General features: G+C 43.9%; 1 protein-coding gene across 1 annotated transcript in view; it reads right to left on the bottom strand.

The window, feature by feature from the left end:
• Positions 1-14712, bottom strand: part of GRID2 (glutamate ionotropic receptor delta type subunit 2) — a 1142370-nt gene that overhangs the window by 347893 nt on the left and 779765 nt on the right. Inside the window, exon 10 of the mRNA XM_030190694.1 lies at positions 1491-1629. Within this exon, the coding sequence (XP_030046554.1) occupies positions 1491-1629 (139 nt within the window). The remainder of the gene's footprint in view (positions 1-1490; positions 1630-14712) is intronic.

The following is a 14712-nucleotide window of genomic DNA, read 5'->3' as shown; positions in this document are numbered from 1 at the left end:
GACATAAAAAAAAAAAAAAATGGTTGCTACCTTTGCTAAAGAAATATTTAATCATAGCAACTGTGTAAATGGGTTTTAGTTAATGAACACACATGAAACAGTGACTGACTTACAGAACAGCAGTAGATAATAATCTACTTTTCAAAAATTTCCAGATTTGAGTTTAACTGAGTCTGAGCCCAAACATACTTATCAGAAGAGCTGATATCCCTCAACAACTTTGGCTGGTTTCTGAGATACATGTGAAAGTATTTGTATGACATATGCTTAAAGTTGCATTGCACGAATAAAATTCCTTTGACATATTCAACCAGCAGGGAAACAGAGAGGAGATCAGCAATGTCTTTCTCTCTCTTTAGCACTCCCATGTGTCCAGACTGATTAATAGGCCAAAGACATGGTTTCTCTCATTATGTGGGTAGGTCTTTCTCTCTCTTTAGCACTCCCATGTGTCCAGATTGATTAATAGGCCAGAGACATGGTTTCTCTCATTATGTGGGTAGGTGTGTTGGTCATAGGCACATAAAAGAAAAAGGATATTTTCCTAAAAATTAAAAAATGTGGAGGACATGTCCTCTTAAAAGAGGATGTATGGCAACCCTATCCACAGTTAATATGGGTGGACCCTTCGAAAATGAGGCCTGACAGTTCCCCCTTTCTCTTACCCACCTCCTCCCCCCCCCCCCCACCTCTCTTCTGTCGCAGGTAGCAGCAGTGATTTATATTCAGTGCTTGTACTGGTTCCACAGGCTTCCCTCTGCTGTGTCCAGTCACTGAGGAAACAGGATGTGACATCAGTAAGGGTGACATGCAGCAGAGGGAAGCCTGCAGAGCTGGCACAGGCAACAAATATGAATCACTGCTGATGCCAGGGATGAATCTGACGTGGGGGGGGGGGGGGTTCAGAGAAAGGGGAAGCTGCTGGGTCACTGATAGGGGAGGGGCAGATGTGAGATCCTGGAGCAAAGGAGCGGGAGAGAAGGGAGTGAAATGGTTGCTTCTGAAGTGTTTTGGGGGCATCATTGGCTAGCACAGTGTGTGGGCCTGAACCAGGACTGAGTGGACCTGTTCTGACTGCAGGAAAAAAAAAGAATAACAAGGCATTCAAATCACAAAAAATGGCATGAAATCCTCTTTTCCAACCCTCCTATACTGACTCAGACCTGGCAAAATATTTCTCAAATTGTATGTGCACCAAAAGCCACCATTTCTATCTGTGCATTGTGGAGGAACACTTAACTGGCTCATTACCATTCATTTTAATGCACTGAGTGGTCATGTGTACTGTGCGAATTTATTCTTGTGTTCAGTCCCTCTCTGCAACCAGTAACATGCGCGCACCCTCCATGTGGTTAGAATCGTGGTAGCTTTCTGCATCGGCCCCTCAAGGCCTTATTGATCAGAATCATTTTAGCATGACATACCATTCATAAAATTCTCCCCCCTCCCCCCCCCCAGCACTCTCACTAACTGCATGATATTTCACTTACTGGATTGAGTTTTCAATGCGCGAGATTGTGAGAAAAGCTGCTAGGTTTGCTGTGTAAGATGAGATGACAATCAAAGCAAAAAGCCACCAGGCTCCCATCATCATTCGGGTTGCCAGCGTAGTATAGGGAACTTCTCCTCCTGTTAGAGGAAAACAAAAAAAAGAAAAACCTCATAGCTTTCATCCAATATCCAGGCCAAGAACATTTGAATAAAAAGCAGCATTCAAGGTTAATAAAGGAAATACCAACACTGGTGCCTCTGCTTGTTATCACTACAGGATTTATAACCAGATCTGTGCTGGTGACCGTCATGCCTCTATCATAAATTATTCAGTTTCCCCATGAACTGAACTTAATTGCAGTACTATAATTAAATCACTCCCTTGGTGTCATTTACTTTTAATTTACTTAGAGCCTGTGATGATTAATGACTATATAAATGTGGAGGAGGGAGTATGGAGCACTGAACAATGAGGCAGGAGAAATCTTGTGATACAGGTTCAAACCCTCCTCCCCTTGTCCCTGTGTGACCCTTATCAAGTTGCACTACCTTCTAGTTTTGGCTTGTTGCAATGGGCTAATAGTAACACCACCAGGAAAGATTTTTTTTTTTTTGCACTGCAGGTCCCAACAGTGGGCAGCCAGTTAACTCTCTCCGGAACGTGCACTGTGCATCTCGAAGGTTAAGGGGCCCTTTTACGAAGCTGCGCTAAGAAATGGGTTAAGCCCATTTATAGCACAGCTGTCAAAAAGGGATTTTTTTTTCTATTTCCAGCATATATTGCAGTGCGCTAATGTTAGCATTAGAGTATGTGGGCATTTTAAAAAATGATTGTGGGAGCATTTACCGCCTCCTATGTAACTGATTAGGGTATCCATGCACATTATCCTCCTCTGACAACCCCTCCAATCATTTTTTTTAAAATTATTACTGTGTTCTTGGCACATGCAGATGGGCAAAACAAATGTAGAAGGTTTTAGCACATCCCGCATTAAGCCATTTTTACTGCATTAGGCGTGCAGCTTAGTAAAAAGGCCCCTAAACTCTTAAGAAGGCAACTTCAAAAGGCCTTTCTGTGGTGTTTTCTGAACAGAAATAAGTTTTTATAAAATTATGCTCCTGATATGCAGGCACAGAAACGTACCGACAGTAACCCTCTCATTCTACAAGTCATCTAAAGTTAGGCGCCAATCCCCGGATTCTATATATAGCGATTAAAGTTGCATGTGTTATGTATCCTATACTGTTTATTGCAAGCCACATGGAACTCAAACTTGTTTGGGATAATGTGGGATATAAAGGTCACAAACAAATAAATACATAAATAAATAAGTCGATGCACATTGCTGACTTGCACGTGCAACTTAATTACTAAGGGGGTCTTTTACTAAGGCACACTCACATTTTTAGTGCGTGCTAAAATTGGGCACATGCTAAACGTTAGAGACGCCCATAGGAATGCATTGATGTCTCTAACATTTATGGCACGCCCAATTTTAGCGTGCACTAAAAACATGAGCATGCCTTAGTAAAACGGGGTCTTAATAAGCTAATCTGTGCCAATAATTGGCTGCTACTAACCAATTATTCCAATAAAACTGGACCAAAGTTATATGTGCAGGGATCCAAAATGTAAATCAAAACAGTTCTCCCAGCAACCAATAGAAATGCATGTCAAATGACCTGTCACCGTACTTCAAGAGCAAATCAGATTTTAATCCAGACAAACATTCTTATATACTGCTAAACAGATAAATAATTGTAACGGGAGCTTCAGATCTCACAGCACAGTTGCTGCTTTCCAACACTTTTCTTATGCAGCACTGCGCAATCCTCATTGATCCCAATTTTATTTAGTTTTCTCATTGAGCAATTTCATATAAAAAATTCAAAGGCCACTTAGCTTAGGAAAAGGTATTTCTGAATGCAAGAAGAAAGAACTGATAAAAAGCTAAAGGCGCTCTTATATAGTTTTGCTGGCATTCTGCATGTGTTCAGAAATACCTTTTCTACAAGCTGTGAAGTTACCCTTTGGCGACCCCTGAGTAAGGCTTCGTGTTGAGACACAGCCCCTGTAGGGTCATTTGTGTTACCTTTGTACTTCCTTGTGAATTATTATTTGTGGCAAATACACATTTTTAGAAGCTCTTACTTCTATTTTGCTTGTGTCTTTTGGAACTTTTTCTCTCTTCCACCCTTGTTCTGTACTTTGTTTTTTTTATGGAAGCTGCTGGACCCCCTTTTTTTGGCTGTAATACAGTCTGACCGTGTACTACCCAAGCTCCGCCCATGTGTTCACCTGCTTGCAAATATGCACTACGCAAATTAACCCCCCTGTTTACAAAGCTATGCTAGCAGCTGCTGCGCAGCAATGCCGACACAGCCCCATCAAAGTGAATAGCTGTGTCAGCATTACTGCACCAGATGCCGCTAACCCGGTTTTGCAAAAAGGGGTGTGTGTGTATTTACAGAATAGCACTTAGGTAGAAATTTGCACACACACACTCATACACATATCTAAGCATTTACATGTTAAATGTTAGTACCTATGTTAGAGAAGTACCCTCTTAGGGGGAATTCCATAACAGGGTATATCCTGTTAGGTCCGCAACAATGCTTGACAGAAGCACCTGTGTGTCATTATAGAACACTAGCATAACCTAGAACTGAATATTTTCAAACAGGAACTCCATTCACTGGGTAAATCTCTCTTATCTGCACCCTTCTCCTCCACCGCTAACTCCAGACTCCATTCCTTTTATCTTGCTGCACCATATGCCTGGAATAAACTTCCTGAGCCGGTCCGTCAAGCTCCATCTCTGGCTATCTTCAAATCTAGGCTAAAAGCCCACTTTTTGATGCTGCTTTTAACTCCTAACCCTTACTCACATGTTCAGTACCCTTATTTTTTTCATCCCCACCTTAGTAATTCCCTTATCTCTTATTTGTCCTTTTTGTCTGCCCTAATTAGATTGTAAGCTCTGAAGAGCAAGGACTGTCTCTTCATGTTCAAGTGTATAGTGCTGCGTACATCTAGTAGCGCTATAGAAATGATAAGTGGTAGTAGTTTGAAAATATTCAGTTCTAGGTACTAGCTAGATATTGGTGCTGAATATCTGAAACAAATTAGTATATGCTGGAAACCCAGCATCTACAGTGCTCTCTCTGTCTCTTTCTGTCTCTCTCTCAGTGTTTTATTACTGCATTTTTTCCAGTAACATATAATATTGAACAATAACTGTAATATAAGTATTGACAACAACAGTAGGAAAGAAAGAACTATTGATTCAAGATATCAATAAACCATAGCCTTTTTGAATCACAGTACCAGTTACCCTGCTTACTATCCCAATTTTGCTTCAGAAATGATGATTGCTCCAGAGCACCTTCCAGTGTCCACTTGCTCGCTTAGTGATTTCTGCTAGTATGCTTTTCCTTTGCTACCACTAGAACACTCTGAGTTTGCAATCATTATTACTCTTTTCCCACAGAAGACATTTGCCTTGTAAAGACTTGGCAACGGTCCTGATTTGGGATAGTTCACAAGGAGGGGGATATTCGAACAGAGACGACCATCTCTAAGGGCGCCCATCTCTAAGGACGGCGCCGCAAAGGGGCGGGGCATCCCATATTATCGAAACAAAATGGGCGCCATCTTTCGTTTCAATAATATGGTCAGGGATGCTCAAATCTCAACATTTAGGCCGACCTAAGAGATGGTGGACCTAAATGTTGAGATGGTCGACCTTAGAGATGGGCGACCTCAGTTTTCGTAGATAATGGAAACCAAGGATGCCCATCTCAAAAATGACCAAATCCAAGCCATTTTGTCATTTGAGGAGCCAGCATTCATAGTGCACTGGCCCCCCTCACATGTCAGGACACCAACCGGGAACCCTAGGGGGCACTGCAGTGGACTTCATAAATTGCTCCTGGGTGCATAGCTCCCTTACCTTGGGTGCTGAGCCCCCCAAACCCCCCAACTGTACATCACTACCATAGCCCTTAGGGATGAAGGGGGGCACCTACATATGGGTACAGTGGGTTTCGGGTAGGTTTTGGAGGGCTCACATTTACCACCACAAATGTAACAGGTAGGGGGGGATGGGCCTGAAGTGTACTGCACCCACTAAAAACTGCTCCAGGGTCCTGCATACTGCTGTCATGGAGCTGGGTATGATGTTTGAGGATGGCATAGAGGCTGGAAAAAATGTTTCTTAATTTTTTTTTTAGGGTGTGAGGGGGTTGGTGACCACTGGGGGAGTAAGGGGGGAATCATCCCCGATTAACTCCGGTGGTCATCTGGTCAGTTCAGGCACATTTCGAGGCTTGGTCATGAAAAAAAATGGACCAAGTAAAGTCGACCAAATGCTCATCAGGGACGCCCTTCTTTTTTCCATTATCGGCCGAGGACGCCCATCTCTTAAGCATACCCCCGTCCCACCTTTGGTACGCTGCCGACATGCCCCCGTGAACTTTGTTTATCCCCGCGACGGAAAGCAGTTGAGGATGCCCAAAATCGGCTTTCGATTATGCCAATTTCGGCGACCCTGAGAGAAAGACGCCCATCTCCCGATTTGCGTCGAAAGATGGGCGCCCTTCTCTTTCGAAAATGCCCATGAAGGTAAACCAATTTCATTCACAGGCTGAAGGTTTGCTTAGGATACTCACTTCACTTGCACCAGCTCTGATCTTACTAAAATTTACTTTTCCTTCTAAATGTTAAGAGGCCAATATTCAAAACAATTTAAGCAGGCTGCAGCCTCTCTTGCCCACTTCAATAGCTTCCCGCCACCTAACCGGGGATATTCAGCAGCACTTAACTGGACAGTGCTGCTGAATATCCCCTGAGATCGCCCAAATAAAAAGTGGGTGGGTCAGGGGCGACGCTGGGGGCGGTACTGGGGAGGAGCCCCAGGTTAGGAGGCTGCCAGCAATATTTAGTGCAAGCACTCACATAGCTAAGCGGCTTCAGGACAGCTCAAGAGCTGTCCTAAATAAGGGCGCTTAGCTATGCGGGCGCTGGTTATGAATATCGACCAGACCCGCATAAGCTCCATTTGGCCAGTCCGCCCAAATTTATTCCTTATATTCAGTGCCGGAGCCCAGACATGGTCCGGATAATTTAGCCGGCGATGATCAGCGTTTAAAAAAACACTGACCGCCGGCGGCTGAATATTGGGGGGTAAAAGACTAACCCACTGGATTTACATAATCTAAATCTACCTGTAGAATTTGTGAAATATCATCACAATTCTGTGTCCAGGCTGCTCAAACCATACCCCTAGGAATGCCTGAAGTATGTACAACCCTTGTTGCAAGTTTTATGTATATATATATGTGGCCACACAGTTTTATCAAAGTGTACCCCATAATGTTATATCAGCCAGCTTGGGGGGGGGGGGTACTAATTACAGTAAAATAGCATATTTTGCCACTATGATATTTACTTTGAGAGTTTTTAACCTGCAGTACCTCTGTACTCCCACAGTAAATATCAATTTGCATTGCTGCCACCAGGAACATCACACACTCATAGCTGCAAAAATGCCGATAGCAGGATCAACTTTGGACTATCTCATAAAGGGGTTGGGGGTTTTCTAATTGTTGTGTCCACCTTGCTCCCCTCACCAACAACCCCCCCTGATCTAACTATTCACAATAACACCTTGCCCCCCCCCCCATAGACATGCCACTGACTCCTTTACTCAAGATATGCCCCTTACAAATCCGGAAGAGTCCCTTCACCCCCCCCCCCCAAATGACTTCTCGCCCCCTTGAAATAGATACCTTCCATCCCCCAGAAAAGGTCCCCCAATGTCTTTACCCCCTGCACCTACTGAGCCTAAGTAAGGGGCAGAAGTGATCCTCAGTCTTTACTGCTCCATAGGCTTCCAGTATCAAAATGGTGCCAACTGACCCCTAATAGTGGTTTTGCTGTACTAGTACTCGGGGTCAAGCTGCCAAATAAGGAAACCAGAGATGAGTGAGGGGAAGAATGTGATACAACTTGGGGGGGGGGGGAGGTTAATTCGCCGATGACACAAAATTATTCAGGGTCGTCAAGTCGCAGGAGGAATGTGAATGATTACAGGAGGACCTTGCGAGACTGGGAGAATGGGCGTGCAAGTGGCAGATGAAGTTCAATGTTGACAAGTGCAAAGTGATGCATGTGGGTAAGAGGAACCCGAATTATAGCTACGTCTTGCAAGGTTCCGCGTTAGGAGTTACGGATCAAGAAAGGGATCTGGGTGTCGTCGTCGATGATACGCTGAAACCTTCTGCTCAGTGTGCTGCTGCGGCTAGGAAAGCGAATAGAATGTTGGGTGTTATTAGGAAGGGTATGGAGTCCAGGTGTGCGGATGTTATAATGCCGTTGTATCGCTCCATGGTGCGACCGCACCTGGAGTATTGTGTTCAGTACTGGTCTCCGTATCTCAAAAAAGATATAGTAGAATTGGAAAAGGTACAGCGAAGGGCGACGAAAATGATAGTGGGGATGGGACGACTTTCCTATGAAGAGAGGCTGAGAAGGCTAGGGCTTTTCAGCTTGGAGAAGAGACGGCTGAGGGGAGATATGATAGAAGTGTATAAAATAATGAGTGGAATGGATCGGGTGGATGTGAAGTGACTGTTCACGCTATCCAAAAATACTAGGACTAGAGGGCATGAGTTGAAGCTACAGTGTGGTAAATTTAAAACGAATCGGAGAAAATTTTTCTTCACCCAACGTGTAATTAGACTCTGGAATTCGTTGCCGGAGAACGTGGTACGGGCGGTTAGCTTGACGGAGTTTAAAAAGGGGTTAGATAGATTCCTAAAGGACAAGTCCATAGACCGCTATTAAATGGACTTGGAAAAATTCCGCATTTTTAGGTATAACTTGTCTGGAATGTTTTTACGTTTGGGGAGCGTGCCAGGTGCCCTTGACCTGGATTGGCCACTGTCGGTGACAGGATGCTGGGCTAGATGGACCTTTGGTCTTTCCCAGTATGGCACTACTTATGTACTTATGTACTTATGAACTATGGAGGGCATGACTACATAAATGGCAGGAGGTGATGGGAGAGAGTGGAAGTGGTATTGGAACTGAAGAGATTTGGGGAATGATGGGACACAGCTGGTCTAGTGAAACTGGGGAGAGAGTGATAGGGAAGGGGCACAAGAATTGTGAAGTGGCAGGGGGACAGGAAGGACAAATGAATCAAGGCAGAGGAAAGGTGCATTGGAAGTGGACTTGACTGGCGCACAAATATGAGATAGAGGCAATAGAATGGAAGAGCTTGGTTTGTCTGCAGGTTTGGCTTTTTCAGTACATAAAATAATTCATCGGTGTATAACATAACTGTCATGATAGTCCTAAATATTTAGCAGTAAAAAAAGAATGTTCTTTAAGATACGAAGGAATTGTACACTTAGATACTCATACCACTATGGGGGAAATTCTATTTACGATGCAGAAAAAGCGCTATTCTATAAGCCACGCTTAAAGTTAGGCGCAGTTTATAGAAGAGTGCTAATGCCCAGGAATCATGCCTAAGTTTAGGCATGGCCATTTGCACCAACTGAAACGTGGTGCCAGTGGCATACCAAGGGCGGGGTAGTGGTGGGGGCGGTCCACCCCAGATGCACGCTGCAGAGGGGTGCAGGGAGCAACTGCACAGCTGTCAGCTGGCTCCGCTGGTTCCCTGCTCCCTCTGATATTACTTCCTGTCCTGGGGCATGAAACCGGCGGAACCAGCCGACAGCCACACAACTGCTCCCTGCACCCCCAGGAGGTAAGAGCAATGCACCGGGGGGGGGGGGGGGGGTTAGAGGTGATGCGCCAGGGGGTGGGGAGGTGATGCGTTGGGGGGTGCACAGCGGTGATCCGCCCCGGATGGCAGCCGACCAACCACTGCGTGGTGCAAATGTACAAATGTACATTAGGCTCATATCCCCCCTCGTTCTATAACAATGCATGTAAATGTTAGGAACACCCCCTGTTCTGCCCATGACCCTCCCACTAACTGGGACCTCAAACAAACGTATCTTGACCTATGATCATCTTGGAATCCCTGTTATATTAGTATTCTAGAACAGAACCTAGGTACCTATATTCCATTATAGAATAGACATCTACAATGAAGCCTCGGGGTACCTAAGTGGAGGCACCTAGGTATAGAATTGCCTCTTTAGTATCTGTGGCTTCAAATTTTATATTTTAACTGTTAAACACAGATAATCATCCCTCCCCCCCCCCCCCCATGCAAAAACAAATAAATAAAATAAAATAAATGTTTATTTGATAACCAACGGGAAAACATTAGTTCCCCATTGCTCCCTTATTCATCCCTTCTCTCTATCCTTTTGTACCTTTTCTGCACTAACACAAATGTTCATATTTTATTCTAATGGAAAAGGTGCCCAGTGAAAATGCCAATACTGATTTTTTAATACCCTCAAATAGCCCCCTAATTAGCTGATAGAAACACACTTAAATTGATAAACATTTAAGAAAAAGAAAGTTCTAGTTATGTCTTAGCTATTTTTCAGGTCATATGCTGAGACCATCATCCCAGTATTTAGTAATTTTTCTGTTCATTTTCTCCTCCTGTTGTGGAGTGTGCCTTCAGGGTTGGCCCAGTTTTTTTTTTTTTTTTCACAATGTCCTGATTTTTTGGTCCTGCTTTTCAGCCCTACTGATTTATGCCAATTAGGCCCTTCAATGAGTCTCTGCAAATGGCCCCACACCCCTCTCAAGTGGACCCTATGGGTCCTTTCTCATTGTCAGGACAGATATAAGAATTGGATAGGTTCACTCCATTTGTACCTAATAGCCCAATTACAATGAGAATAAATGAAAGATAATAGGCCATCCTTGTAACATACAAGAAAGACCATAGACACTGATGTATTAACATGCCAAATTTTCTCTGAGTTAGTAACATCTTCATGGAAGGATTCAGCTAGCAAACAAGACAGCTACCTCTCACTGAGGTAGTTATCTTTATGCTGAAAATTGCCTGCAAACATTCTTCTGTATGCCCGTTTTGCTAAAATTAACATTCATGAGCTACCTTTTGGATTCAGATTTGATTACTCACCTTTCCAGATTGAGAGTGAAGTGAATTATATGCAAGCACAGTACGTAACTCCCATCCAAAAAACGGGGTTATAATCTAACACAGGGCTTCTTATATCTGTCCTGGGAACTCCAAAGCTGGCCAGGTTTTCAGGATATCCACAATGCACGTGCATGAGATAAATTTGCATGTGTTGAACTGACATTTATGCAAATTTATCTCATGCATATTCAATTCTAAAAATTCCTAAGGCTGTGTGGTTCCCAGAACAAAGTTGGGAAGCTCTCATCTAACAGCTGCACTGGAGGCAATGGAGGAGTGATAATTCAAGGTCACAAGGACTGCCAATGAAAGCAGTAGGATTTAAAAGCTAGTTATTATGGCTCATGAGTTGCTGTACTAACCACTAGGCTACCACTTTGTTTACTTTAGTATCACAGTAGCTCAATACTATGAATTTACATTTTTGCATGATCTGAAATACACATGAAAGTGTACTACTTTTAAAGGTTAAAAGGTGTGTGTATGTGTGTGTGTTTACAAATAGGGCTGCTTGCAAAAAGAAACATGGTGCGACGTCAGACAGACTCCGAATCAGCAGCGCACAGCATGGCCACGGAGGAGGACGACGAAAAAGAACTTTGAAGACCTCGGCGGCTGGCGGGGGTTGGGGTCCCCCACCAGCAAAGGTAAACAACGTCAGCGGGGGAGGGTTGGCGGCGGGAGAGGAGGTGGAGAGAGTCGTTGGTGGCAGGGGGGGCTCTGGCAATGGTGGGGGAGGAGTCATTGGTGGCAGGGGGGGCTCTGGCAATGGCAGGGGGGGGGGTTGTTGGTGCCGGGGGGGGGGGGGCTAAATGTGCCCCCTCCCTCTGGCCCTGGCCCCCCCTACTGCCAGAGTCCAGATACGCCCCTGCTGTACACTACCTTGGGTGAATCTCTTCATAAAGGCGATTAATAAATCAAAATAAATAAATACATACTTTTATGCATTTTGAGGTGTTTTCTGCATGAGGTTTCCTATGGAATCCTGTTTACAATACATAAATAAATGCAAACAGGTTAGTGTATCAGCCTCAAAAAGTCTGAGTTTTCAGTTTGAAGGGACCAGCAGGACATGCACAATTCTGGGATTATTTCAGAAAAGGATCTGCTGACATATAACCTTTTCTAAAACACATGCAAGAGTACATGTGTATTTGCCTACATATACAACAGGAGCAGCCATTTTACAAAGATACATCTGTACGTGTAACAGAAGCAGCCAATTACAAAGATAGATGCTGAAAACCACAATTGCACTTGGAAATAAGGGGGAAAAATCTCTTAATTTCTCCTGTAAAGGGCTGGCTCAAATGAGTCTACACAGACAACACGGCAGCTGTAAATTCCAACATTGATCTATTGGAGCATCCAGGTGCATTTTTTTTTGAATTGGGGAATATGCCCAATTCACAGCCCCTTGCAGTCTACACAGAGTGCAGATACATACATGTGTGAATGCTGGCTTTCTATGAGTTCTCTTTGGGTCTGTGATACACATGTGTAAATGCAGTGACCTTAATCCAATCTTCGGGACACACCCAGACAGATTTTCAAGATATGAACAATGAATATGAATGATACAAATGTGCATACAGAGGTTGATGCAGAAATGTGAAAACAGCAGTAATCCTCAGCTCATTGCAAAATGTCACCCTGTCAATGCCTGAGTATCTGTTGGCTCAGGCACTGACAGGAAGGGTGTGATTTAAAAACAAAATACTTTCATATACACATTGGACATCTACATCAGCCCCCCTCCCTCCCACCTTGAACTGAATCCTCTGGAGTCTAGCAGCATCCCCTACCCCACCAAGCTGACCCCTTCCATTTAAGAAAAAAAATCTTTCCCAACATGACCTCCCTTCTCTCCTCCAACACAAAAAAAACCTCCCATTCCCTGGTGTCTAGTTGTACCTCTTTCCCTCCTCTGAATAAAAAAAAATGAATCCCTGGTTTCTAGTGGCTCCCCACCCTCCCTCCCCTACCCCTGGTATCCCTAACCTTCCCCCGGCCATATCTTAAGAGGAAGGAGCGATTCCACTCTCTCCTGCCTCTGGCACTTCCATTTTGAAAAATGGCAGTGCCCAGTCCTGTGCAGTGCATCCTGGGATGCACTGGGCAGATCCAGTGTGCCATATAAGGGGAATTTCCTCTAATTTTGTAGTCTCCACCTAACTACCAAATAAAAAATCCCTTATCTGTCAGATTGACCCTGCCTGGTACATCCCAGGATGCACCACACAGGGCTGGGTACCACCTTTTTCAAGATGGTGGCACTGGAGGTAGATGCAAGTGTGCATCGCTCCTGCCTCTTAAGGTACAACCAGAGAAAGGGTCAGGGTAACTAGGGGAGGGGTCAGGTGGGTGGAGTTGTGCCACTAGGCAGCACAGATTAGGTTTGAGTCTGGGGGAGAGGGGGTGCCACTAGACACCTGAGAATGGTGGTATTTTGAGTTGGGGAGGGTAGGGAGATAATGCTAGGTTGGGAGGATTTTTTTTCTTAATGGGATTGGGATCAAATTGGCAGGGTGGGGTGCCACTAAACCCCAAGGAAATGTTTATTTAGGTATGAGGAAATAGGGGGGTCATGTGGAGGAGTGGGGGGGGGGTGTCAGAGGGAGTTTATGTAGGGCAGGGAGTTGTGTTAGAGGCGAAGAAGATGTGACCCAATGCAGATTGCGGGGGCTCTATACCACTACCTCACCTAGCAGTAGATTTCTGGCACTGAATCCCTGCGGTAGGCATCAGCGCACAGCCCTGCTTTGCTGCAGGGTAACTAATAGGCTCTTTATCTTACACTCTAATATGTTGATGTCTACACCAGAAGTAAACTTAAGTGCAGAAACCCTTTTTGCATACAGTGGCCAGTAAGAAGCAGGTAAACTGTTCATTAACCATACACTTCAGTCCATGGCAACTTTCTGGGTTGTATATATAGTGGTGATGAGTTTATTGCTGTGTTACCATACTAAATGCAGAGGAGAAGGGTCTTGGCACAGTCAGAACACAGAAGCAATAGTCCTCAAAAGAATATCCCATCCAGAGGAAGTGTTCCACCAAAGGTTTGTCCTGTGCAGATCTTTTCAAACCACTTTTATGCTCAAATACTGGAATGCTACAGAATTGACTTTCTAATAGGTCAACAATTAAACCTGGAGCCCCTGTGGTGGGCTAGTTATTCTTTCTTGAAGCAATCTTTATATGACCTCTGATGCAGGCACTGAGTGCTGAAACACGGCCTGTGTCGGGTCAATGATGTACAGCATTGTTTACACTACGAATTAAAGGACATGTTCCAGTTTTGAAGGTTCCTGGTGCTTTTTGTTTTTTGTTGCTTGTTTTGTACTTTGTAACCCTCTCTGTTTGGCTAAACCTTTTTCATCGGCCCACAATACAGGTAGTGCATACAAATTTATCTCATGCAAATTCACTGTGGGCATCCTGAAAACCTGACTAGTTGGGTGTGTTCTGAGGACCGGGTTGAGAACCTCTGCTCCAAAAGATGTTTATAAAGCTTTTTCTGCATGTAAAATGCTTTATAAGATTGCTTGGAAGTACATGTGCACATTGCAAGATGGTGCGTACTTATATGCATGTCCTGTCTGGGGGAATTGTAATATATGCGTGCATTTTTTAAATAGTTTCATTTTATTAGACATGAGTACAAATATATAGCACTTGCACACATTTAGACTAGTTTCAGGAAAAGATGTAGACGTGGGAATTGACATTTGTATGCTGCTGGGGCTGGATCTGGGAGCTTATTTTATAAAGGCTCATAGGCACATATGTTGCAATTATAAAATATTTGAAATTAATAGTGGAAGAATTACGGGGATGTACAAAAATATTATAAACAGCCTCAATCTCCTGTATAGCAGACTATAGGGGGTTGTGGCTGTTTATGTCCTTATAAAATAAGTTTAAAGTAGACAGCTTTTTGGACTTCTCACAAATGTGCCCTGTTATAAAATTACCCCCCAAAATCCAAATAAAATTAACTAAATCAAAATAATGGGAATGAGGAAGAAGAGTTCACACTATCTCTTTGCTACTTTCTTCTGTGCATGAGAGTTAAAAGAAACCCCGACCTTGAAAAAGCAATAGCAAAATG

This window comes from Microcaecilia unicolor, chromosome 2 (genome assembly GCF_901765095.1).
Source record: "Microcaecilia unicolor chromosome 2, aMicUni1.1, whole genome shotgun sequence".
Lineage (NCBI taxonomy): Eukaryota > Metazoa > Chordata > Amphibia > Gymnophiona > Siphonopidae > Microcaecilia > Microcaecilia unicolor.
This window is presented reverse-complemented; position numbering and strand designations above follow the sequence as displayed.